Below are 27,349 nucleotides of genomic sequence, written 5' to 3' on the forward strand. Positions count from 1 at the left end.
TAATTTTGAAATCTATTATATAAGGTAAAGTTCTTTGCAAAGAAATATTTCTAGATTCCATTATTATATTCCAAAAATGTTCAACTCGAAAACGATATCGAACGGCCAATTTCTATTATCCCTTTCGTATCAAAATTCTAACCGGATACATAACACATCGTTCATTCGCGCGGTTCAAATCGCACGCGTGACCACCGTGCTGAAACAGCCGATCAGACGAATAGACCAGACGGCGATCCGTGCAGGATTACGAGAGGAGAGCCGGAACAACCTGGCTTTCTTTCCGCCTCGAGCGGCCCTGTGAATCGATCGTATCCGTCCAGCTTTTAAAACACGTCCTATCCGAGTAATTAGTGACTCGATCGGCTGCCAATTTGTGGATAGGGCTGCCGCAGACTGCGTTCGCACCTTGCACTACGTATTTCCAATCTGACATGCGTATGCAGATGTGTGTTCGCGCGTCCATGTATGTGTGCATTTCGCACGTATGCAAGTGCAAATGTGCGAACGTGAGAGCGACCCTTATCGATCGAATGGCAAAGGGACGCGAGTGCGTGAATAAGCGTACATGAATACGCCCTGCGGGCGACTCGTAGACGAGGGTGCATACGTGCGCAAATTCGTGCATGCATTTCTTGTGCACGTTGAATGCCGGGAAACGAATTAAGAATGTTTCGACCGTGAACGACATCATCGACATAGTTTCTCGATTATGTAATTCAAAGTTTAGCGGGTTCAGCAATTGGATTAATACTTAACAGACCATTAGACGCTTTAAAAGTGCGATCCTATTCCCACATTCGAAAATTGCTTCCTTCCTCTCGCGACGCAATTGCGCGCGTTTCAGAATCACTTTGAAATTTCCACAATCGATTCCCTGTTTTCGTTTTTCGCGTGTATAATGGCCTGTCCCTGTTCTGACAAAGTTGTGCTGCAGGACGCTTTAAACAATCTGCGAATTTCAAACCGCTCCGACCGCCGCATGATATTAATTAAGTAAATGATTAAATTCGGATGGAACAATTAATTTGCGTGTTTAATATAGATTATCGCGACACACGGTACGTCTATGAAAAGCGCCGGTCGTCGTCCATCCGGCTTTTCTGTAAATGTAATTACAATTCGCCGATTAGCGAGACGGAAAAATATGTAATTCCTGACAATTGCCATACAGAGCGACATCAAATATGAAAATTAATTAATACGCTCGAATTCAATAGTTTATTCGATTCGCGTTACGTACTGATAGAACCTGCACCAATCTCCCGCCGTGCTCTGCCACTTGCGCTAAAAGCAATTACAAAACCAATAACAACACATACGTGAAAAATATTCAAACGCGTGAGTTCGCCATTTTCACTGTATTTATCAGTAATAACTGTATAAGCTTGAATGATCAAAACGTTAGAACAATTTGAATATTAACTAAACGCACTTTTTACCAATATCTCTCCGCACAAATTGTATCAATTTTTAACTATCGGAAAATATAATTCAGTTTATTCTTCTTTTAATGTCTTTATAATTTCATGCGTGATTTTCCACACATTATTATAGGAAAGGCTAATAATAAAAAATCGATTTAATATTGTTCTTTTTAAAAGGCTTTTTATAATATATATTATATAAATTATAATACTCATTAACAACTTTCTTCTTGAGAGATTAAATTAATTTTATATTAATTATGTTATATATATTTAAATTTCATTATATTAATTGCATAAATGTGAGATCATATACAATACTCATTATTTCGGTGACTTATATGTCGTATTGAGAAGATCAATCAGATGTAATTTTATAAGAAATTGATCACCGCCTTCTTGAATTATCTGTTACATGTGATTGAATATGATAATATAAATATGATAGCTGAATATAATAGATAGTATTCAAAATTAACTGCAATTGTTTGCAAAATTACAAATTTTGACAAATTTAGTCGCATCTCGTATAACTATATAATTAGCAGAGCCTGATCGCATGTACATATGTATTATCCTGATTCATCTTGTTATGATTCTCTCGAGAAATGTTTCGAATAGAGAAGACAAGCAAATACGTAACACACACGCGTGCTCGCGGGCACGTGTATATATATACGTACACATACACACGTAAACTGTTACGTGTATGGCTGAATGATTCTGTCGAGAATAGAAGGGGTGAGGGTGCGGCTGCGAAAGGGGATAAGGCCTTTACATGAATTGCCGTATTCAAGGGAATCAATCGTGTTAAGTGCTCATACAATCGATCCAGCTAATTTCTCGCAATTCGAACCCCGAGACGACACTTAACCGCGCGCGATACGGAAACTCTGTTTCTGAGAGCCCGGTAATCTCTGTCTTCTCGTCCCCCCATGACACTAACAAGATCGCGTTTCTATCGTGAATGATCGCAAGCAATTATAGCTCTGGTAAAGACGTAGACTCGGATGAATACGTCATTCTAGAACCTAACGATTTCAAAATATAATTTCTCTCTGTGTCGATGTGTAAAATATTAATGGAAAATTTCTTTCGCATTCATAAATGAATGTCTGTGTAATGGTTCACAAAGTTTCAATACATCAAAATCAAGTGTCAAAGTCAATCCATTCTATTTTATTTTAGCTCCAAAATTCTAAATCTGTCATTGTTTTTGACATTACTTTGTTATATATAACAGAAATAGAATTTTTTCATTAGACTGAAATATTTTCCTAACAATAATAGTTAAAACTTGTCAACAACAAATTGGAACAAATAGCTCTAATTATATTTCTAACATTATAGACTTATAATTGTTTTCAACAACATCATATTATTACGAACGAGATGATTTTGAACGACAATAAAAGATTAGGAAATGCTAGTGATAAGTCGGAACATGTTGCTGTAATGTTATTAAAATGAATACATTAATAAATTAAATTACATAAAAATATATTATAAAAGAGACAAACATAAATGTGTGATAAAGTTGATATTTTCGATACTTATCATGAGAAAATAGTATCGATAAAAGCAATACGTATGTTTTCCAAATTAAGTAATTGTACGTTTAATCGAGTAGAAATATCAAAATTAGCTAAATACCTAGAGACTCAAATGTCAAAAATTAAACCGAATTTTGATATTCGATATTATCGTATTTTTTATCAATTTGATATTTGAAAAAAAAAATTCGATTTATAAAAAATCCGATATGGTGAAACGATAAAACCGCTTTCGTGTCGACGGTAAGAATCTTGCGGCTAATGGAAAACTAGAAACGGCTTTCGAAGTGAGTGATTGCGCCGCGAATGCTACCTTGCTGCATGTATCCGTTGAAATTAGTCAAGATTTATAGACGAAGGCGCGCGTCCCGGAGGCTTTTCTAATAATACTCCGACTAAAATTGCAGCCGTCCGGTTAACCTACTTACAGGGTATTTCCGATGCGCCCGGTCTGTTCATATATTTCGCCTGTAATGAATCGTTACGTGTAGCTTTCGATTGCCGGTTGCCGTCGATTCGAGGACGCAAATAATGGCCCAGTAGAGGCTGCCCCATATAACCGGTCTACCTATTTGTGAATCTACCCGGTAGATTACGGGGACAGCCGTTGTGTAGAAACTTCTGATAATAACGCGCGATTTATGGACGATCCGTTCGCGAAATACGAGTACTTTGACACGACATTTGTCGATTATCGCTTATATCGGAAGATGTTCCCCTTTTAACGACCAATAATCACAAACATAATGCATGTACATATAATTTATTTTTAGCGTTAACTCTATCGACAGTCTTAAACTTTATATTTCTATTATGTGAAATGTGAGAGTTTTCGACTCATTCTAAATAGATTTTTAATTTAATATTTGGTTTTATTATAGAGTTAAGCAAAATCAATTTAAATTACGCAAACCTATTGATTGATATAAATAAATTTAACCACGTTTGTCACATTCAATCATCAAATTAGAAAAATAAACTAACTTTCTACAATGTTACAAAAACATTTATAATTCGCAATTTAATGTGGCAAATCGCTCAAAATATATTCATACTGTAAAATTATTATTATTATTTTATATAAATATAATCAGGAAATATAATGCGAAGCGTAACAACATAAATAAATATTCCAGAAGCCAATGACTAATATTAATTGGAGTGAGATTATTATCTGGCAATTTATATGACTTCATAGCTTGACGAGATTGTATGAGATTCATGTAATTTATTTTACCATAAAATCGTTAAACTTAATTAATCAAAGTTAATCAATTATTTAAGAGATTCATTATTTTAAAATATTAATATTGTTACTAAAATTGAATAACGCGTTATTGTTAATCAATCATTTGGTTAAGAGAAATTTTCGTCGCATTGTCAAATTAAAATTATTAAACCTGATTAGTGAAAGCTGATCCATTATCTAATGGAGATGCGGTATCGTTAAATGAAAATCAGCGAAGCCGCAAGTTACACCCTGGATGCGGGGCCGAAGCGGATGTATCATTTAACATTGCGGGAAAGTGCTTTGCGCGCGCGTCCAAGGGTTAATTGTGAAAGTAAAGCAGAAACGTCTAACTGTGAACACCTCCCCGCCTTCTGTCTCCGTAAGTCTTTGCTCCCGCGATTCTCTCGGGAACTTGCTTTAATTGAGTCGCCCGTATTTCGCGAGTGAACGTTTTGCACACGTGTTGTAGACAAGCGGACATTTCCCGGAAGTTCGCCCTCGCGAGAAGTCTTTCACACGTGGCGCGTTTGCTCGTGGCGAACTCCATTAACGTAGAGAGCACTTCTATCTTTCTCCCTCTCTTTCTCTCTATTTATCTCTCTATCTCTTTCTCTTTTTTATCACTAGTTTCACTCCTTTCGTTGAACGAACCAACTATAAATGAGCGGAGATACTGCCGCGAGATTTACGAGAGCGCGGCCGTTTTGTTGGATTATAGATAGCCTGTATTCTGAACTTGCATTGGCGGGCGCAAACTAAGTCCGGGTTGCTCGTAAAATCTCGGCGAAAAGAGCCACGCGTTATTCGTTACTCGAAACTGCCATAAAAGTTGCACATCGCGTATTCGTATATGTGTGCTTCCTGGAATAAATACAATTTATAAAATAGAGACTTTCAATCTTATTGTCTCGTTACGTCTTTCTCTCTCGCTCTTGTCACATCGACTGTGTACAATAATTTAAAAAGCATTATAATACGTCTAATATAGAATGAAAGAGAGTTCAATTAGGATTCGTTGTTAATTAGATGACGTTAAGACAGAGTGGACATTATCAAAGTTTTATACATTCCTCAGCGACAAAGTTTCCAAGTATTTTATAGCTATCGTAACAATGTAAGTAAAGACTTCTTAAACATTCCTTGTGCTCTTTACGATCGCTTACAGAAAAAAAAAAAATACGAAAAAAAAGAGAGTTCAATTAGGATTCGTTGTTAATTAGATGACGTTAAGACAGAGTGGACATTATCAAAGTTTTATACATTCCTCAGCGACAAAGTTTCCGAAGTATTTTGCATGACGCTGCCATCGTAGACGAATGTTAAGTAAAGGACTTCTTAAACATTCCTTGTCTTTCGCTTCAGCCGCTCCGGTCGTCGTCAGGATCGAGTTTAACTTCGCTAATATACTTTCGCGCCCCGCTGCATAGAAGCGAGATGTATCCGCATTTCAGTTATCGGCTGAACTTTCACGACGAGCGAGTGAACTTGGAATGAATAAAGTTCGTGGGCAAAAAAAACTGGATCGCGCCACTTCTTTCTCTTTGTTTTCGTTGAGTCGTTGATTAATCGATGATAATACGTCGACTTTAATGTCGACTAACTTTGAGAAATAGCCTTTAAGTGGCGGCGATGCTAGGCAACATGAAACTTCTCTATCAAAATATCAGATTCTAATAAAGAATTTATTATTGTGGCAGAATATATAAAAGCGTGTAAATAAAATTAATGAGAAATAAATATAATATAGACCTCCCCTCTCTCAAATAAAATATATTATTAGAAAAATGTTTTAATAGACTTAATTCTTAAGAAAATGCATATTTATGCTCTTTATTATTTGATACAAAAATTTAAAATAAACAGAATTCTCGAGAATAGACCAGAATCTCATCTGGATATTTGAATAAAATGAAGACATTTTCTCAATTTTACAAATTGAAATTATTTATATAAATTATTTAAAAAATTATAAAAATATTGAAAATAAATAAAACAATAATTTACTTCCTTCAATAAGAGTTTTACATGTATTATTTCACCCACGTTTATTATAATATGTTCTATTTCACAAAATATGAAATATAAATATAACGACATAATATTATTACGAAATGCGATTTAAATATTAAAATTACGGTTTAAATATTATGCAAACCATTTTCGAGCAATAATTCTGCTAATTAATTGAATAAAATTTTGCTAGCTTTTATTCCCAGCGGCAAAGTTAGCTCCCGCAACCTTATAAAATTAAACATTCTAACGCGCACATGCAATTGCGGTCGTTTCCCTGGAGAAGTTTCATACACGAGTAAGCTTTTTAGTTTTCCCGCGCGATAATCGTCAAAAATTTCCAGCCCAACGCGTTTTCCATTCTCATCTTCGCGCGCAACAATGCATAATCATAAACGCGGTTTAATTTCTCACGATATATTTAAGCCGCATGTTTATTTAATTTGCTCCTTGCGGTTTAATTAAATTTTAACGTTCAATAAAATCTCAGATAATCCTTGCGCATAAAAGAATATATCTTTTCTTCTAGATATCTTTTTTATTCATGAAAAAAAATAATAGATTGTGTGATTGCAATGACTTGCTATTTTCTATAATAAAATTAATAATTTCTACATGGTTTTTTTCTTAATTTTATTAATAAATATTTAACATTAATTTATTGTTAATTGTATATATAAATTAATGCTCATTTATTTTGATTGTATTAGTTTATAATTTATTTATAATTGTATTAATTTAAATCTTTTATATAAGAAATAAAGAATATTTTTTTAAATATATTCTTCTATGCAAATGTAACAATATGTAAAGCTATGCTCTATATTTCTCTATAATTTCGGATATTTCCAACATATCAAGATATCACCGTGAATTTTATTTTAAATACCAAAAAGTTTTAGTATTTTATATATAACTTTTCTAAATTATCATTCCAATAAAAAGCAAAGACGTTTTCGGGACGTAACGAGTACATGAATGTATTGCGACTTTTTATTTTAGTTTTTTTTCTTCTGTCTCTAAGAATGTCAAATATATTAGTTACAAGTTTAAATATTTTTTTCAATTTAACGATTCTGTCAAAGAGAATTTCAATCAAGTATACTCTATTTATCAAAGTGAGATGTTAAAGTGTTGATCACAAACAGATACTTATTTTTTTATGTCTGCTGTCACACACGATTATACTCGTATATCTTTCGTAATAAATTCCAATTTTATGGTCTAAGATGTTACATTACGTTTTGATCCTACAATGCAGTCGAGTTGATGCATCAGTAAACTTTCCTGGCAACTTTTAAGCCTGTTTAAACTGTCAATTTTTATCGGCCATTACTCACGTTGAGAAGGTAGTTTTAACCGATTAGTTCGCTATCAAAATCGATAGAGGATGGATATCCATGATATATACGCGCAAAATAGAGGCAACTTCGCGTTGTCCTACGTATTGTCCGTGTATGTGTGCATTGTATTCCTGTTTGTATCGAGCAAAGACATAATTGTGTTAATATTAGCTTGCTAACGATGTCTGCACGCTTGAAAATATTATTAAAGCGTAATTAGAGAAAGGGGGAGAGAGAGAGAGAGGAAAGAGAGAAAACATGTCAATATTGTACAATTGATAACTCAATCAACATTTGTTGATTGTTTGCATTGATCATTTTTGGTTGGTCAATAGAAACCGCAATGCTGGCCACTAAATGCGGGCGATATACAGATAACTTTACAAACACTGTTGGGGGACTTTCGTTTTCACCTGTAAAAGTATACCGACCGTGACAAACAATTTAGGAAAACCCGTTAATATTTGGTTAAATTGGTCGTGATCAATCAGCGACATGCTAATTCAATGCGTACATAAATTTGTCCGTTTGTCTCTATCAATTTCTTGAAAATAATTACATGCCTATGTCAAATGTGCTGAATGGAAGCAAATATAAGATCTGATACGATTGTCGAGTAAATACATGATATAATAGCTATTAATCTAAAAAATCTGTAAAATGTTTTCAGAAACTAAAAAACATTAATGAATTATAACATGTACATATAAATTAGCATTTTCTTCTAAATATTTTACAAACATTAAAAACAGAAAGAGACACTGAAAAAAAATTTTTCTAAAAACTGTAATATGCATGCTTCTTTCCATTTTGTATAAATAGAACTGAAATTTTTATAGCAAAATATCTTTTATTTAGATAGATGGTCGTCTCTCGCAGGAAATGATTTAAAAATAAAACATGTTAATATAAAAGAACGATTTCCGTATAACCGTGCTTTCCTTGCGTTTGCTTCCGTTTTCCTTTCTGGCTCCAATGTACAGACGCTTTGCGAATTCGATCGCGCTTATACGGATCGTTTCACTCCGTTCCGGATGGGAAACATTTCGGTCAGAAAACTGCTATGTGCCGTGGAGGACCAATAAAATCGATATTGCGCTATGCAGAAGTATCGTTTCGTAACGAACCAATTCCACATCGGTCAAAGTAAATCGTCGTACGTGGATATTGTGTACGGTATTGCGTAACAAATTTGCCACTGTTTCGCGCCGTATACTCTGTGATACGGTAAATATTCGTTTTCCCGGCATTTGTCAAAGCTCATTGCGCATGCAAATCGCCCCCGTATAAATTTATACAAAATTATACCTCTCTTTGACAGTAGACTATATTATACAGATTTATATATCGCAAATAAAATGTGTGTTCGTGTGCATTATCCTTTGCAATGCTAATACTTTTCTCGATATCTGTTTGATAGATCGAACATTGTGACATTGTTAATCTGTCATCACAGTATGCACAATATTGCAATTTTACGGGGCAAGATTTTAGATATGTTTCTGTGAATACAAATTCATTTTTTTTTCTGATCAAAAATAGTGAAATGAAAATTTCAAAAATATCATAATTTTCAATATTTTTAGTGATATAAATTAAGTTTCTCAGAGTGTAATTAGAAATTTAATTATTCTAATAACTTGTAAAAGTATTTTTAAACGTTAAATCTATTAACGTCTTAATAATTAAATTTTGATTTAGTATTAGTAATATTAGTAAGATTTAATTAGTAATATTTAATATTAAAGTGCCATATTTCTCGACATTTTTCTCATAATAAAATATTGAAATTCAAATATATAATTTAATATATAAGCAAGGTGTCGAAATGTAATCTATTAACTCTTAATAATTAAATTTTAATTTATTAATTAATGTTTAATATTAAAATATAATTAAGTAATGTTTAATATTAAAATGCCACATTTCTCGAAATTTTCCTCATAATAAAATATTGAAATTCAAATATATAATTCAGTATATGTTTCTGCCATTAATATTGATGCAGATATTTACGGGACGCATAAGGCGTATACGCAAGGTGTCGAAATGTAATCTACATTCTGCGTTTCGTTTCTTGTCGCAGATGTGCCCGTCGTTTCAACCGCGCGGATCTACCAGCGGTATCACCCTTTACAGAGCAAAAACATCTGGGGACCGAGAGAATCCAGAATGGCACGTGAAGGAGCCATAAAATCGATATTGTAACGCGACGAGTTATCTCGCGCGGTAACGAACCGCTCCCATGTCGGTTGAAGTAAATCGCGGATCGTACATATACTCTCCTATACCGAGGGATATATACGTGTAACAAACGAGCCGCTCGTCTTTCTTTCCCTCAAGTTGCTTTATTCTTTTTCGCCTCTTGTGGGTCCTTTTCGACGCGCGCCTCGCCCTCAGGTTTAAGATCATAAAGATTGAGTCTCTTGGGTAAAAGGCGGCTCGTTAAGGACACGAGCCAATCTCTCAGCTTCTAGTCATAAGTACGAATGTATATGTAAGGATCTTCTTACTGTATAAGAAGCTAGGAAATAGTAGGGATAATACGTATGGTAAAGATTACTACAGCGTAAAAATAGTCGAAAACATGCGATAGTGAAATGAGAAAAATTAGGGGATAAACTTGAATGACTAAAAATAGAGCATTTTAGGGGACTTATAAATATAACGAGTAAAATGGGTTGAACAACAGTTTGTCTTCATTTTCCGTGATGATGCTATTGACGCGTATGAAGGTATATTTTTTCGTGACGTTAAGGATTCTTCAACGATCGATCGGCGGTAATAAAGCGAATCCATCAAATGAACGTTAATGGTGCTCAAATATTAAGTTGCTTGAATGACTATAAAATTGAGGATTTGATTAACGAAACCGACGACGCTGCGCGGTTTTTAAAGTTGGAAAACGAAATGTAATTAAAAGACTTACGAGCTAACGAAGGCCGGAAATGAATGGCTCGTTGATAACTCAAAATCGCCTCTTCGTAATTCTTCCTGCCCTGCTGTAAGATGCCTCTGTAACAAGAAAACAAAGCATCTTTTAATACACATTCCAATATATTGCAATGAGACAAAAATATATTTTTAAACAATTTTTTAATATTAAAATTTTACATTATAATTTTTATTCCACAAAGAAGAAAAGAATGAATCGAAAGGTCGATAAGAATATTAAATTAAACATATGATAATATTGACCAATACGCGGTCTTAAACAAACCAGCCATTAACAAGATAGGTAAATTTTATAATTTCTAGTTTGCTTTTCGTCATCATATTTCCAGCTTTCAAAGATATTCGTGTTTTCGATATAATATCAAGTGTCAAACGTTGCGAGAAGAAAGGAAAAGTTTTCCGTCTTTTAGACAGTGAGCGATTAATCTTTCCTCGAAAAACGTCACTTTCAGAAACGATATAAAAATATTACTTGTCAAGGCGATGACTTATCGCACATGAGGTTGCTGCTACGCGGTGGGATTAAATTGCAAGCGCAATAAGCACGATTCGTAATACCCATAAACACATACACACACATATACGAGGGCACTCTCTTTCCCTTTCCCTCTCTCTCTTTTTCTTTTGCAAAGTTACATATTTTAGAAAGGACCCACCCCTTTAGCGTCGCGATGATTAATCTTCCGACATAAGTTGTCGCTCGAGAAACGATGAAAATATCACTTGTCGACAAGTGAAGTATAGTCGACCAACCGATGGACGACTTGCGCAAGTACTATCGCTATTTTTCTCATAGCACGTTATCGAAATCGGTCTGGACGATACGGGATGCAGTTATTTTTCTTCCTAGTATGTTGTGTTATTTTTCTTATTTTCCGACTAGATCTCAGAATTGTGAACAGAATTTTACACAAAATTTATTTAACGTAGTTCGGAAAATATTTCTATTTCTCGCATATATGTCTCGCATATTTTTTAAAAATTGTTTTATTTCCGAAAAAGATTATAATTTACATATATTATTTGAATTAATATATTTTCTGAAATAAAGAAAAAGACAGAAATATAGATGCGTTTGCACCTGATGATTTATTATCGAAATTTATTGCAAAAATTCGCATTTCAAGATTTTAATTACGTTAATTTTTCTAACAAAACGCATGTATACAATTTGAATTGGCATAAATTACTGAATATTGAATACAATTTGTTGTGCATTCTCGCTTCAATACATCTTCGAGATTATATGCTGCCTTTTTTACAAGTCTTATTAACGTCAGAATATAACAGGAAATTCTCTGATATCTTGTCGAGGTTTTACGGATTAATATAATTATTAAGAATATTCCATTTATTGAAGCGTAAGTTTGAAAATCATTCTTCCCTTAGAAACAATTAATTTATTATTAAAATTAAGAGCATATTTAACGCGTAAATCGAATTTTCACGTCGATGCAGCGTTGCGAAAAAATTATACTAATGAGGCGCTTTGTAAGCCTCCGACGAGCGACGAGCTTGAAGAAAAAAAAAGAAACGAGAACGAAAATGGCGAAGAAAGGGGCGAGATGGAACGAGATATTTCCTTTCCTGCCGTGCGAACCTAGCAAGATGAAGAGAATCTCTGTTCGTTAACGAGCCGCTACTCTGCATTCGTTAACTTTCAACAAGACGAAGACGTTCGCGACGTACATATACTCCGTCCGTCACTTTGTCGGCTTCTCCTCTTGCAACAATTTCCAGTTTGCGCCAATTTACAATTACACCCTATTCTACTTAATTTGTTATTCAACTCTTGGTCCGTTTACCGACTGTGTACTGCGGCGATTTTATAAATCTTTTTTAAGTGGTATAAATTCACAAGTTTTTTTTTTACTAAATTTATGGTAGACAATCACTAGGAGATTACAAATAAAATTAATGTTGTGTATAAAAAAAAAGTTAATTCTTTTTATGGAACATATAATTGATATATTAAAAAATAGTGGATAAATTCTCAAAACGCAGTAATATTTAAAAAATAATAAAAATTCTATTTATAGTTTTCTAATTTTTTTTTCAATAATGTTTTTTATTTTGGTCTTCATAGGACTGAATTATATTACATAATTGTTGAGTTATAAATACTTTTTGTCTAATTCCAACTGGTATTATTCGATCAAAAGTTAACCGCATTTAATGTCAAATGCGAAATTGAGGCACGAACCAATTTATGCAGATGGCCATGGAACGAAAAGACAAATCGCGCGCGTAATTCCCCGATGTCGTTCGTTTAAAACACGAAACTTAATAAAGCGACGTGCCGCGTCAAATGCTGTTACCGTCAAACCGCTATGCGTACAGCGGCTTCGTGGCGTAGTTCAAACGGGAACATGAGCGTATATTTCCGCACATCGACAAAATAAACCGCAATCGTTTGGTCGAGTCGCGCGGATATAATTATACGAATTATCCCGGGTTTCCCATGTAACGGGCGATCGGTTTTACGACGGGAGAACATTTTGCTCTATAACGATCACGTTTTGTGTCGGCTGGTTTTGATAGCAAAGCCGGATCTTTCTCCAGGATGTTCTCGAGAGCTCCGTTGGAAAATTTCGTTCGTAACAAGATGCGGAAGAGGAAGTAAAGAATAAAAGAAGCAAGAAAAACAGTTAGAAAATCGAGACGAGAAAGAGGGAAGAAATATCAAATACACAGAAATTGTTGTCGAATATCTAGCCGTTTTTATGCGGCGAGCCAATAAAATAGAAATGCCCATAAAACGTTCAGCATATCACACAAATACGTCGATAAAAGCTCGACGAGGAACGTCAAAAAGTTGCTTCGATTCACGACGCGTGAATGTGCGTACTTCAACAAGACTGAAAATGCAAACGCGGTGCACTGAGAAATGCACACGAGGTTCTACGAAACGTCACTTTAAATCAAACGCAATGATGGTGGTCGGTCCCGTTCGTCGACTTTCATCACTTAATATTATTGATGCTGGCCGTAATCTGTGTATAAAATAACTTCTGGAAATTTTATTATACTGTTTATAATATCTATATAATATAACAAATATCTATATAATATAATACAATTGAAAAAAATATATAATTGTGTATACCATGTAATAAGGACGCTTTTGCAAAATCTATTTCATTCGTGAATTTTAATTAATTTCAATATTTCATATCGTCGATTAAAAACGTAAAAGAGTAAAATAAAACATTACTTTTAAATAAAACATTACTTTTTTATTTTTTTATTGAAATTTTTTGTTGGTGTATAACGATTTAATATTTAAAACTTTTTTCTGTTTTTCATATTTTAGGCGATCTATATTCAAACGGGAGAAAAATCATTTATGTGAAAGTTGTTTATCTAGATATATAATCTAGAACGTATCTGTTTATATCGCAAACTCGTTTTATGAAATCTATTCTTGTACATCCTCGCAACATCATTTTCAGTTTTATTATTAGAGACCTGTTATTATATATACCTACATTATTTTCATCGAGCAATATTGGAAAATAACTCTTTAATTTCGCAATATTCCAGTTGTTTACGTAAAACCTATCTACAAAATTATGCAAAATACAATTTTCAGTTTATTATTAGAAATTCTTAAGTGCACCGGCGATAATTATTATAAATCGAGCATATAAATTGATTACGTGCAAATAAATGTAGCTATTAAAATGCAGACTGAATAATGCAAAATAATTCAAAAGAAACAAATAATTGAATAAACAAATTTGTAACTTTACTGAAATATTTAAATGTTTACATGCTACCAGATTCGGTTTTATCGATCGGACTATGTCCTAGCTAACTAAATTTAACTAAACTTAACTCATACAACTTTACCTCAATGATAGTGATCGCGCTTGTTCCCAATAGACCGTGCAGTATAATAATTGCACGTGAAAAAATTTGTACACCTGGTGATTTAAACTCCATGTAAAAGTTTACATGTAATAAATCTAATCTTAACTTCATGTATATATATATATATATATATGTATATATATATGTATATATATGTATATGTATATATATATATATATATATATATATATATATATAAATTTGCAAAAATGTAGATTACAAAAGTTCTCATCATCATAAATTTATATTTTAAATTGTTTTGGTGTAATATTGAGCAGATAATTAGATGTAAAAACCGATAGGGGCAAAAGCTTTCATAATAACGAGGAATGTGTTACGCGATGATTATATATACGGCATGCATTATTACATAATTTGGCATCGCGAGAGAAAGCAATACCACGATCTCTCTTCAGCAAATAGTGCGTTACGCAAAAGTTATGCAAATACATAATATATATTGTATATATCAAAACAGAAAAAAATATGTCTCTAAAAAATATGTTGCCTCTAGTTATATATTTTTATTTATATACGGCGCATATATAAAAAAAATATTAAATTTCAAGTGAGAGTCTCGTTGGTTGGAACTGATATTAAAAAATCATTAATATTCGTAAATAACGGTACGCGCATTCAATATGCCGCTAATTTTTTGCATAGATTTGGCGGCCGTACAAAACGACGGTGATATAAATCATGCGTTTCGCCTCGCGCGTTTTCGCATTTAATTATGCAGCTCGTTGCGACGTAATAACTCAAACGATGCATAAGCCTAAAAAGTTGATTGCACGCATAATCGCATGGAAAAAGAAGAGATATCTCCCATTTATACAAAAACGTAATATATAATTATTTCAAAAATATTAATTGTTTGCATTTTATTGATTTTCAATGCCGATTTATCTTTAATATCTTGCGGCAACATCACAGTAATAGCTATATATTACCGTTTTTCGCAACATTTTTTGTAACAACATCGTACCTGCTAAATTCAGCGTTCGCAATGCTTTTTCCAGGTCACTTGTCGTGCATGTTGGTGAAGCCTCGAAAATTTCATTTAAAACGCCGCCAGAGCTTTGCTGCCATCCGTTTTCAGACAAACTGCGGAAATATGTCATAAGTCACACCATCGTGATTGTCAATCTAATCTGAAAGTCCACCTTAAAACATCGTCAGTGTCACATACCGCTCTTTCGCCTGTCACTCGACTTTAATTTCCGCGCAAAAAGCTTCGCGGCGAAACGATCACCTGGCAAAAGAATCAAGTTCAACGAAAGCAACAAAAAAAAAGAAATAAGAGCACAACATCTGTGCGATGACTTATCGCACGCGGCGCCGGAACGAAAGCGGATGTCGTCGCGGCGGCGTCGATAGCGAGGGGGTGTTAATCGCCGATCGCAAAACACTGGTCGGCGCCAGAGGGAGGGTGATTCGAGCGAGAGGAGTGGGACGATAAACCGCGCGATCGGCTTATGGATTTCGCAATGGCGTCGATCGATAATGTCTGAATTGCAATCGGAATAAAAACGGCAATAAAGACCGAATCGAACTAAATGGCGACATGACTGACGATCTGCGATCGGCGGCGAACAAGCGCAGCTGATATCGCGTGATATCGTGTAAAATACCCTCCATTGTCCTTATAAATATTAAATTTTGTCGTAATCCGTGCTCTACATATCGAATGCATTTGTGTCTCGTGGACAATGTTGTGAATTTCGTCCGATGGTATATTGTCATTCCTTGTCATATATCGAAAAGAGCGGAATCATCTTGGCCATTCCGTGAAATTTTCTCATTAAATTTTAATTTATATGAAATTATTGTAGGAAACATGAATATCAGCCGCGAATGATGTATCTGACTGAGATATGCCATCGAATTATATCAGTAACATTGAATTCACGTTTAATTAATTTTCTCTGATAATAGCAATTCTCGATTTTAGACGCAGAATAAGAGTGCAAATTGCATGTTTTCTAATAGTTTTAGATAACTCAATACATTTCATCTAAGCGGAAATGCGAAACAGAATCAATTACATATTTTAAAACAACTAATAATATAAAATAAAAATAATATTGAAATGATTTATTTAAAGTTGTCTAAAGAAAGATGCATTACGAAGATGTTATCAGAGCGAGAATGACAGACGGGCTGAATTCTTTGCAAAACGCGTGAAAACCGACAAATCGCGGTTGACTGCGATCGTTGGCCTTATTTCCAGATCGGCATCATTTTCGCCAGACATCATGTTCGTCAAATGCATTTATCGCCAATGGCGCCGCGACGACGACGACGACGACGATGATCGTCATTGCCATTGTCACCGTCGCCACTGTCATCATTGACGCTGTCCCGATTCACTGTCCCGAATTGCTCGATCGACCGTTACCATTGTCACGCGAAAAGCATGTATGTTCGTGACTGTTGGTGGTTATCTCCAATGGCCATACGCTCCGGACTTTTCCAAGTCGAAATCAGAGAGCTACACATGGATTTTCAGCCGTACAGAGACGATCCTAAAATCCGGGCCGCAAGTGCAAATACGAGAGAGAAATCGCCGTGAACAAACATTGCGAGGCATCGATAGCGCGACCGAACGCTTTATCCCCCGCTTTTTTTTCGTAGAAAATCCTAACGGAAAAAATGCATATATAAAATGTAAATATATGTATATGTATATATATTTCAGAAAAAGAACAGTCTAATGTTAAAGTGCAGAGTACAAAAATCTTCATGCAAAATTTCTCTTCCACTACATGTAATAAAGATTTGCTTTAAATTAAAAAGAGTAGGACTGTGTGTGTTTTAGTAAAAAAATGAATAGATATTTTTGAAATAAACATTGGATATGTAAATAAATGTCAAATCGTTATTTCACCTCTTGTCGCTTCTACAGTTTCAAATTGCAATTTTTTGAAGAGAAACGTAGTCATCTTTGCACAGACATATTCCATTATATTTCAAGTGTGTTTATTATTTTTACTATTTTGACGAGAGATTGATGATGACCAAAGAATGATTGCGAAAAAAGGTTCTGACCAATAATTGAAGTCTTGCTTTTTTTTCGTCGAAGCATCGCACGATTCCGTAACGATCGGCGATTTACGACACTCTCGTCGTATTTTAACGATCGCTTTTTAAGGGTTCGAGGAAAAGAGGGAAAGAGAGAGAAAGAGAGAGAGAGAGAGGCGCAATACCCGGTGAGCTCTTACGACCGAGGCGTCGCGCAAACAGAGGACGACGGCAGGCGTCGGGATATAAATCGCAAGGGACTCGGCGCAATTTTATGTACTCTGCCTCGTAAAAAAGAATTTATAACGATTTTATGCGCCACAGAGCGAGCGAGCGAGCATGTCCTATCGGCGATTTCGAGAGAATTTATGTTTATTAATTGTTTATCGGATCGCGAGGCTGAGGAAACGGTCGGCTTCTATATGTACAAAGTGTCACGGGAGAAAATATGGTTACGTCGCTAGTGCCAATATTGGCGTTATAGAACAAGTGTGATTTATGTTACAATTTGCGAAGATCGAGTCCTAATGTACTTTTGTATATATTTAGCGCGATGATTAATGAATAGTTGTGCGAAATCGATCTGTGCATATTCATGGACAGGTCATAATTAAAATGTATTAATAATTATATTGGAAGACAGATTTATTTTGATTTATTTGACAAAAATTAATTCCAAGATAAATTAGACCTATTTATATATCTTTCTGCCCCTATATATTACGAATATATAGGGGAAGAAGATATATAAATCCCCTTATATATTATGTATATATAGCTTCTGAGAAATACCACGGCAAGACGTTAATTTAATTTTTATGATCGGGTTCTCGGGTAAAATGTTACAAGAACTTCCGAAAGCCAGAAATAACTTGCCGATAACGGGACACGCTTGTAGTCTTCGCGCAAGAATAGGGTCGAATAGAAGTTCCGTATCGAACGCTTCTCGCACTCCTTATACGAGTTACGAAGTTCCCCGATACCGATCGGAAATTTTCTGCGGAAGTTCTAAATCTAGTCGTATTTTTTGCTTCGTGCCGTTGGAAAAGTAATGACTGCAAATTACCGAGGAATAATATAATCAAGAAAAGTAAGTAATGAATTGTCTTGCCTTACAAAAATATTGACTGGCTGAAAATATAAATAACTGAGAAAATAAAAGTGTAGAGCTTAATTTAAAAAGAAATTTATGACTATTGTAAAGACGTAACATTTCATATAATGTGACACGATAGTCCTTGACGAAGATAGCTGGGGAAGCAGCAGGTTTTTGGTGAAATCGTGCCTGCTGTTCCTTGGCAACGTTCCCGTGGGAAAAGCTGCTTGAACTTTGGGCTCGAGTAGGCCACAGCAAAAATCGATCATGTATATTACAGATGAACTTTGATCGGAAAATACTGAAGGAGAATTTTTCAACATTTCATATATCTTTTAAATCAAGTGTCTAAAGAAATTCTGAAGAAGCTAAAAAAAGATTATTAATAAGATGTAAAATTTTAAAACCTCAAGAGAGTCAAATATATTATTTTATTTCCTGCACTTGTAGCGATATTTTTCTCTTTAAATATGAGTACGCATATTTAAAGCATATAATAAAAATATGCGATTTTTGCTTTCTTATAATTTTAAGTATAATTTTCTCTGTACAATTTTAAGAAAAGTTTCTAATAAAAAGCACGTCATTTACTTTAAGATAGATGATTTAAAAAAACAACCATAACTTCATAAAATAAAAACAGCTCAAGAGACTAATATTTTCCTTAGAAATCCAAGAAATATACTTTCAATAAGAAGAATGAGATAGTAATTAGTTGAAAGATTATAAGAAACAACCGATCCGTGTTATGAGATTGTAACAATTACTTTTAACTTAAATATATATACGATATAATATATATACATATATACGTCGATCTTCGTGAAGATATGAAAGATTATAGCTAATCGATTAAAGTATCGGTTATCGGACATTTTTCCACATATTTCGAATTTTACTGTTCAATATAGAGTTTTTATCATTGTAACAAGTAAGTTTGATCCGTAGCGATATATCATGTATATAATCTCGGTAAATTTAAAACCTGTGTTCCGTTATCGGAATTCTATTTACGAATCCTGAAACATGTTTCAAACTGTACACTATACTCTGCACAAGCTTTACATATATGTAAAATGAGAATTACATTAAAAAAATGCTTTCGTAATATTTCTAGTCCGTGAAAAATAATAATTATTAAATACCTCATTAATTTACGAAAAAAAAAGTTATCAAGCTTTCACATAAACTACGCGTACGCACACATAACACATTAAAATTATCTACATAAAAGTATCATAATAAAATTAATATTTAATATAAAAACACGCAAGACTATTTTTCGAATTAGATTATCCTGAAATCAAAACAATTCGCTTTCATTCTACTCTCATGCAATTTAAAGCTAAAGAGAGCTCAATATGAACGTAAAACGTATTTTTCTTTTCGTTTCTAAACCAGAGTATCAAATTTGTTCGATTAGAGAGTATCGATTTAAACACGTTGATAAGATCTACCGAACGATAAAGTTCCAGATCAAATCGATCATCATTCCCGAACGAATTAGTATCGTATCATACGTTATACCTGTCATTTGCACGCCTCGCATTGAGTGTAACCAAGCCCTCTCGAGGTCCACTCGGGATTCAGCTTGCTGTGTCGGGGTTGAAAAAGTGTTAAATCCGCAAACATCAAAGAGACGAGCTAACGCGAAATGTTTCATGCGATGTCGATGTTTCAATCGGCATCTCTCGACGCCGTGATATATTGCTAGCGATTTCTATCGGCACTCTCATTTTCGCGAGGTAAAACTCCAAAGTACTGTACATCGATCGAATAGAGCAAAAACCCATTATTTTTACGAACAATATGTAATAATCGAAGATATAAAATCATTCACTTGTGCAAAAAATAACGAACGATTTTTTATTAATTTTGCGACAATTAAAGAATTATAAATATTTTTAACATTAACTTTCGAGATCGCAATAAATAAATATAAGAGAAAAAGGATGTCCTACTACACATTACTCTTCATGGAAGGAGCGAGGAGCATATTTAACAGTCCCGAAAATTGAAGTGTACACAGTAAGTAGTTTAACCCATTTTAAGTCAGACCACACACTCTAAATGTATCTTCCACTTTAGGCGAACATTTGTCCGGTCGTTTTCGCGTGATGCGGTAATAAATAGGCAAACAGAAACTTAATTCCACTCATGTAAACGCAACACGGCGATTTTGTGGTCTACTTGCTAGATACACAGTGTGCTTTAGCCGGGTCTACCGTGTCGATACCATTGCCGGAGAACCTCCAGCAACGAACGCGATTTTAACGAGAGCTCGTCACGCTCGCCCGGTCCGTTCATTAATGAGTCCTTCGTATGTAATTTGCGGTTTCAAACTGTTTTTCTACCGTCCGTTGATGTCCGCTGAATTATGCAGCGCGCGTCCATGTGTGGAGAAAGTGGGCCACACGTTTTTCTTCTCTATGTTTTATACGTTGGGGAATCGAAGACAAATATTTTCAATTTGTAAAAGCAAAGTGCGCGCGCGCGCGCGCGACGCTTTTGTTGAAACGTTCTCGCGATTATTTAACCCGACCCGACGTGAAACGAATGCGATATTCGATAGGGAGACGCCTAATTCATCATGTTTGTTGTGAATGCATATATGTGTGTTTGCACGCCCGCTAACATAACGTGCGTATGCATAGAGAAGACCGCTGTCACGCAATGTTCAATAAAGCTAGGGCAACACGGAATAAGCTCATGCATTGTTCTCAACAATATAATATGTCATTTCAATCGTAACATTCGGATGCACCGGACACTCGCGTTGAGGAATCTGCGAGACAGAAGATTTACGACAATTTATGAAGGATGTATAGACTGTCAGGGCAATCTCTTCCCAAAAAGGCTCTTGCAGCTTACCTCGAGAGCTTCTCAAAACACTATAAAGTATTTTTTCATCGAATACTTTTCGAGTTATGAGGCTTGAAATCATATTTCTTAAATTTTACATAAACCATAAATATCTAGTAAAATATTCATCCTACCTTAATACTTTTATGTATAAAATAATGAAAGGAATCAATTGGTGTAAAGAAAACATATAATTGTTTCGAAAAAAATATATAATTTGCAATCAACAATTATAAAGTATAAAAGTATTAAGGTAAGATAATCGAAAAATGAATATTTTACTAGATATTTTATGGTTTATGTAAAAATTAAGAAATTATTTCAAGCCTCCTAACTTGATAAAAAAATACTTTATTATAGTGTATTTTAAAAAGCTTTCGAGGTAAGCTACAAGAGCTTTTTTTGGGAAGAGATTGTCCTGACACCTTGTATATAAGGTATGCCAATCACGTGGTAAGCCCATTCTCATCGCGACGATTATGACCTACAAGATAATGATACCATAAGATCAAGTTGCGTTATATCGAAGGTATAACCCCTTGCACCCCTAAACGTTACGGTGACTCATTTGACGCGCGCTGCATTACATTTTGCTCTTAATCGCGTAGATAAATCTAAAGAGAAAGATAACATTGCACGACATACATTACAAAGTGTCACATGACACAGCGAAGAGATAATTTTATACAACGTTATAAATATGAGAATTGTGCCATATTTTTTAATAAGTAAATGGCATGTGAATCGCAATATTGTATTATTTCAAATTACTTAATATTTTCAATATTTGAATATTCGCAAAATTATAGTATGTACTTGACCCGATTTATATTTATCTTATAGACTTATCTTATATTTATATCTTAATATTTAGCGAGTTATTTTCGCAAATGTTAATTGATACCGTCATTTTTAAATAAATTGCAATCAATTAGTGTGATGTGTGATAAAATATTTCCAATATAGCGAATGAAATAAGATCGCTAGTATCTCTCTTGTCAAGTTAAGTGATTCGAGAGAGACACATTGATAGTAATTTTTTATACAGTACATCCAATTCTTTCCTCTGACATTTTGTCCATTACGTTGTACATTAATAAATTATTACATGACTTGACATTTCATATTGTAGGCATTTTTAATAATGTTATGAAAAATATGATCAAGTAATCTCGATATTCTATTATGTATCGATAAATAAATATAACCGATATTTTTGAATACTGTTAGTCAAACAAATAGATATTAAAATAGATATTGAAATAGATATTAAAAATCCGAATGAGGTATTAATAAATCTTTTAACGGCAAAATATAAATATATCGAGCCCAATATTCCGCTTTTTATTGCATTCCGATTTATAATCTCTCCCTCTGCGTTAACGAAACCCTCGGAAATCTCAACGAATATCTATTTATTTTCGAACTGAATCGCGGCGAAAACGACAAAGGCGGTAGTTTCGCAGCAATGAAAGCCCGACCTGTTTCGCTCTGTTTCCTGCCGTTCATTCTGTTTTCCATTACGTGCTCTATCCTTTACAATCCGTAAAGCCAAATATTTGCAAAATACAATGTCCAGTGGAAAAGCTAGTACTTCAAGAATGTATTGCCTTACGATTGAGGTCGACTTTTCCTCAACAAAATCTTAGCTAAATGTTATCCTTTTCATTGTACACACGCTCAAATGCAAGCTTCTTCTTATTAATTATTTTAATAAATAAATTTTTTTTAAATCAAAATTTTGTAATAAATATTTTCAAGAGATTTTTATTAATTTAAAAATTCATCAAATACTAAAAAATTAATTTAAAAAAAATTGATCAACTGAGAATTAACAGTAATGGAAATAATATTTCATTCAGGCTATAATTGCTATCAAAATTTTAATAAAATTTTAATTTTTTCTAGATCAATTCTTTTCCGACGGTTTAATTTTGCCAAAAATCTGATACATTTCGTGCACCAAAATCAAAAGTCATTGGCGAAATGGCGCGGCAATGCCGCGGTCTGTGATTTCGTGGAACATATGTTAAATTCGTGGAAAGATCCGCGCGATCGCGGAACGCGGAACATTTATTTTTCCGCTTGGTTTTGTCGATCGGCGGATTCGAACGAATCGGAATCGCTCGATTTTCTCCGAGTATTACAGCTAGGAATGAAATCGTCCTGTACACTCGTCCTCTCCCTCGCACCCTGTCTTTGTCTCTTTGCCAAACTATTTTTTGTCCTCGGTTTTACAAACACTTCTTTTCCGTTTCTCGTTTTTTCCGTTATCTCCTTCGTTCTCGTTTTTACGCCGTGTACGGCTCAGCGCGGATTCGCCCGGGTTTTCGATACTATCGCGCGAAAAAATTTGTATGTCGTTCAATGCCATCGAGTAAACGAGTTTCTATGCACCCGACTGTTTCGCGTCATTCCAGTTAAAACTAGGAAGTCAACCATTTTAAAAACACCTTTTCATCATATTTTGAAACAACTAACATTGAAAATTAGATTTAATTCGAAATATGCATCTATGCAATTTATAAAAATCTAAAAGGATGAGTGTTGTAAAAATTATTTGCTAATTAAACTTGAAATATAAATTCGGGCATATGCTATTATATAATTTAATTAAATAAATGTATAAATCGTTACATTCATAAAATTGAACTATCATTAATAGTAAAAAATGAATTAAAATATTAACCGTACCATCGAGAATAATTAAACTACTCTGTATAATTCAGTAATCACATTATGCAAGTTTGTCCAATAATTCATCGAAAATAAAGAGTCACGTATAATTCGCATCAAATCGTATTAATATAATAATTATCCACGTTGCATTTTCTACGTTCCTTCTGCATTGAAAATGATTTCTTTCGCGCGAACATTTATTTTATTTAAATACCGCGAACGCAGGAAACGCGCGAAAACGTGATATCGCGAGACGCATTTTCAGCGTCACGATTCGTCGCGTTTTCGCAGTAGTACGTGAGCAAAATTGCGCCCGGCAAAATCATGACGCCAGCAACAACCCACCGTCGTATAAGCGACATGATTTTCTCAGATGTCACTGGCACCAGTACGTTCGTCTACGTTCCTTCATAACGCACACGTCTCCTTTTCTCGATCTCCTTTTCTCTCTCCCTCTCCGTCTCTCGTTTTCCTTTTCCGCCGCGAAACGCCGTGAAACTCAGGGAATAATTAATTTGCGCCAACGCCATTGTTTTCTTTGCGTAACAAGTAGACGGCCGTGTTCCTTTCAGAGACACCGCAGGATTTTTCACGTACATTCGTAGTATGCGTCTCCGCGACTTGATGTTTGAATTTTCCGTAATCGCATGCACATGTACATACATATGTATGCATATGAAAAGTTGCAGTCACGCGTCCGCTATGGAATGCGATATGTTCGGTTGCGTCATAAAGAGCCGAGTCACGCGAGCTTTATATATTATTCACGCAGCCACGCCGCTGACCGCTCCACTCGCATCCTCGTCCTTTTATTCTTTCGCGTTTACCACCCCTCCTCAAAGCGCGGCGCATCGTTCTTTTTCCCTCGCCCTTCTTTTTTTTTCCCGACACATTCCGGCTTCATATCTCGCGGACGAAACGCGTGGTTCGCAAACATCCTCGCCGCATGCTACGTAGGAAATACACGCGACAATTTCATCGGCCCGACAAGATCTGCTTGCGCAATATTTATCGCACCGCCATCGCACCATCCACTCTCGCAATTGTTCCCCGTCAAGTGTCATAAAGCTAAATTTCCCGACCGCGTATGGTCTTGGTTGCGAGCGACTAGCTGAGTTTTAACCTCTCCTGATGGTCGCAGAACTACAATAATTCAAGTTGCGCGAGTGATATTGGTCTAAGGCATATTTATAGCCTGCCATTATTACACCTCTATTATTTCAGTGGTATAATATAACATATAATTCACTTTGGTTGTGGAAAATTATTTAAATCAATTGTGAAAAATCGACATTAATATTTAAATGTATCAATATTTAATTTTATCGAAGAAGTTTTTGTTATTAATTTATTAATTTAATTAATTAATTATATAGAAATTTCTATAAAAGAATCTATCTATAGAAATTTCTTATAAAAGAATCTATATATATATATATATATATATATATATATATATATTGATATTTTATTATATACTTTTACTTCTAATTATTCTCCAATTTTTTTTGTTTTAAATTTTAAATATATACACTTTTTTGTTTTTACTTTTAACGACTAATCGCTCTATATAAATCTTCTGTAATCTTTAAAAGCTTTATCATGTAGAAATTAAGTGATTATATATAGCTCATATAAATATATCTTTTAACATCTCTGCTTGCTACGTTTCTTCAAAAATATCTTTAATTGATCCAAAGCAATACAAAAGAAGCGAATTGATATTTTTAAGGTAAAAAATTCGACTCGGTACTTCTCGGCAAGAACATTGTCAGGGTCATCGGGTCTACGAGTCGTATATCGTGACTGCTGACTTCACCGCACGCGAATAAGAGCGGTTTGTATACAATATTTACTGCGGTACCGGCACTCTGCGGCGATTGCCTCTTCCAGTCCTTTCGAACATCGTGATGCATTATATCCCGTTCGATCCAAGTTCGGACTGCTCGTCGTCCTGGTGGCCGAGATGCGAGAACGGAAACACAGGGTGTCGTTCAGCGCGGATAAACGATCGGTGGTGACATCGATCCTCGAAATATATTCGACTATTTTGATGCCACTAACGTGCTTGCTTACGTTTATGCAATCTCTCGTCTTCGGGGCTTACCTCTTTCTTGTTTTCACTGCTTATTGGCCAAGTTTTCAGACGGCAGTGTCGTATCGAGGGCGCCTCCGAGTTCGCCGAGTTCATCGTCGTTTGCAAAGTAAATCGCGCGCGTTTGAGAGATCTCTCGGTTGTGCATTGTGCGCTCCTCTTCCTCCTTATTCTTCGGCATCGCTTACTTCATCCCCCTCGTCGTTTCCGTGATTTCTCATAAGAATCTCGCGTATCGCGAGACGAAATAGGATCCCTTAGATGGAAAGAACTTTTTGCACAACTGTGTAAGAAAGACTTTAGAATCTTTTAGTGCCTGAAAAAGTAATTGAAGAGTATTCCAGAAGAACAATTCAAGTACAATTAGATTCTTTTTCTTTTTTGAAATTTCCCGTTGAGAGATCTGCTGTAGGTTAGATTCTTGATATCGTCTTTCAAAAATCCACTTTTTAAATTTTGCAGAAAAGCGTTGATGTGAAATCATCAGGTTATTTCTGCTAATCAATATTTGGAGAAAGATGAAATAGCAAAGAAAAATAAAGATGAAGACGCTTTTTAAATTAAAAAAAGTTTATATTTTACAAAATTAGATTTAGTATTTTTAAGAAAATAAATAAGAAATTTTTTCCAAATGTCAGGTAAAATTTACAAATTGATTAATCATGCAAAATAAAAAGAAACTTCGAAAAAATATGCATTTATCAAGTTCTTCAAACAAATAAATATACATATATATAGTTATAGTTTGACGAATTTAATATCAACTATGATAGTGTCGTGTCGAAATCGCTGGCTGAAGTGTATATCCGAAATGATCGCGATACTTTATGACTTATGCTGACTCTTACTGCCATTCTTCACGACTGGCCATGAGTAACCGTACGAGACATAAAGTACAATACGGATGTGGCATGACGCACGATCACATCGGTTTTCTTCCGTTCTACACAATCAGTTGCGCGGTCAACTATTCCGTTCACGTCATAGCTTACATCACTTACATCACTCTCGGAGACACGAGCGTTGCCGAGTCAGAGTCAATTTTATTCGCGTGTTCGAAGTCAAATTACCTTCAGCCAACTTTCTCTCTCTCTCTCTTTCTCTCCCAAACGCGCCGCTTAATAATGACTTCGGCAAACAGCAACGAGAGGCTTCGGCTTGGTTGATTGGTTGGTTGGATCGGCTCGACGACCTGAGACGATGA

The 27,349-nt window shown here is 34.7% G+C and overlaps 1 protein-coding gene across 2 annotated transcripts in view; it reads right to left on the reverse strand.

The window, feature by feature from the left end:
• The window catches only part of LOC105258009 (transmembrane and TPR repeat-containing protein CG4341), a 199,560-nt gene that overhangs the window by 25,040 nt on the left and 147,171 nt on the right, over positions 1–27,349 (reverse strand). For both annotated transcript variants that reach the window (XR_003123343.1, XM_011268995.3), the window contains exon 6: positions 10,494–10,579. Coding sequence is in view for 1 of the 2 variants with exons in the window: in XM_011268995.3 (XP_011267297.2) it covers positions 10,494–10,579 (86 nt within the window). In the remaining variant the exon portion in view is untranslated. The remainder of the gene's footprint in view (positions 1–10,493; positions 10,580–27,349) is intronic.

The sequence above is a fragment of the Camponotus floridanus genome, unplaced genomic scaffold (genome assembly GCF_003227725.1).
Source record: "Camponotus floridanus strain SB8 unplaced genomic scaffold, Cflo_v7.5 scaffold5, whole genome shotgun sequence".
Lineage (NCBI taxonomy): Eukaryota > Metazoa > Arthropoda > Insecta > Hymenoptera > Formicidae > Camponotus > Camponotus floridanus.